The sequence below is a fragment of the Aplysia californica genome, unplaced genomic scaffold (assembly GCF_000002075.1).
Source record: "Aplysia californica isolate F4 #8 unplaced genomic scaffold, AplCal3.0 scaffold00055, whole genome shotgun sequence".
NCBI classification, from domain to species: Eukaryota; Metazoa; Mollusca; class Gastropoda; order Aplysiida; family Aplysiidae; genus Aplysia; species Aplysia californica.
Genome location: NW_004797325.1, coordinates 1272972 through 1274324, shown reverse-complemented (window position 1 = coordinate 1274324; position 1353 = coordinate 1272972). Strand labels below are relative to the sequence as shown.

General features: G+C 40.7%; 1 protein-coding gene across 1 annotated transcript in view; it reads left to right on the top strand.

The window, feature by feature from the left end:
- Positions 1–871: 871 nt before the first annotated feature.
- Positions 872–1353, top strand: part of LOC101849908 (zinc finger MYND domain-containing protein 12) — a 13333-nt gene continuing 12851 nt past the window's right edge. The window contains exon 1 of the mRNA XM_013079536.2: positions 872–1145. Coding sequence (XP_012934990.2) covers positions 1015–1145 — 131 coding nt within the window. The 5' untranslated portion in view covers positions 872–1014. The remainder of the gene's footprint in view (positions 1146–1353) is intronic.

Below are 1353 nucleotides of genomic sequence, written 5' to 3'. Positions count from 1 at the left end.
AGAGAGAGAGAGAGAGAGAGAGAGAGAGACAAAGAGAGGAATAGAGCGGATGTAAGAGGTGAACCATTTTTTAAAAGTCTCCGACATTCATAGAAATATTGGTTTTTCAGTTAGACCTATAATTAGCTGTTTTGTTAAAACTTTGTCTGTAGTAGCTTCCGCTAATTCACAATATAATAATAAGATAACATAATTGGTGGTGTCAAATACTCAACTTAAAGAAAATGAAACCTTTTGTAGTCATGAAGGCTTCCACAACGTCACAATAACTCTTGCGGTCGGCCTGTCCATTTCTAATAACCATGCCCCACACACAAAAAAATAATGAAAAAACAATGAAAAGAAAAATATCACTGACCGACAGGCAGTGTTGCAACCAGTTAGAAAAAAAGGTAAAATGGTATATGTTTAACGCCCTTATCAGAAAGGACCGAGCCAAACAGGAAATTAGTGTGTAAAGTCCCTTTCCCAAGGACTCAACGTCGGACCGACCTGAGGCTCGAACTCACGAACCCGCAACCTGTTTGGCGAATAGCACTATCATTTTCATACACATCTTCTGTTGATTGACAAATTCCCATTTTACTTGGGGCTTGTAATAAGAAAACAGAGTAAAGAACCATTCCGGAAGGGTACAACAACGTTCTTCCCGACAGAGCCCTGAATCGAACTCAGGCCCTTTCAAAATCAAGTGCAACGCCTTGCTCCTCAACTGGAACGTCTGCTATCGTTTCCGAGAGTTTTTGTGTGTGTTGAAAATCACTGAGGTTGTTTACTTTCCAAAGAAAGTGTAGATCAACATCGTTAAAGTACATTATTATTTCCTTATTCATTTTTATCTGCTCTTTCTGTTTCTTCAAATGCCGAACGTCAGGGAAGAAGTATATAAGAACAAGAGAAAAAAATACGACAGTAAAAGGACAGCTATTAGAATAACAAAAGTGACATCAGAAAACAGCAGAATATCACCAACAGCAAGAAAAACAGCAAAACCAAGAGTATAATAACATCATAATGATCGAGGACGTGACACATACGGATGTCAACCCGCTGGCCAGCCCAAAGGGAACACACAAGCCGTGTATCCGGTGTGGGGAGCGATCGAGATTCATGTGCAAGAAATGCAGAGCAGTTTTCTACTGCAGGTAAGACGGAAGTGAAAGGCTTGGGTGCAGCGAGGTAGGATGCTAAAGCTGCTGTTTTTTTGCTGCTGCTTCTGATGATGATGATGATGATGATGATGATGATGATGATGATGATGATGATGATAATAATGGTGATGAGTGTAGCGTGATGGGACAGAATGCTGCTGACACTGCTGTTGCTGCTGAAACTGTTGCTGTTGCTGCTGCT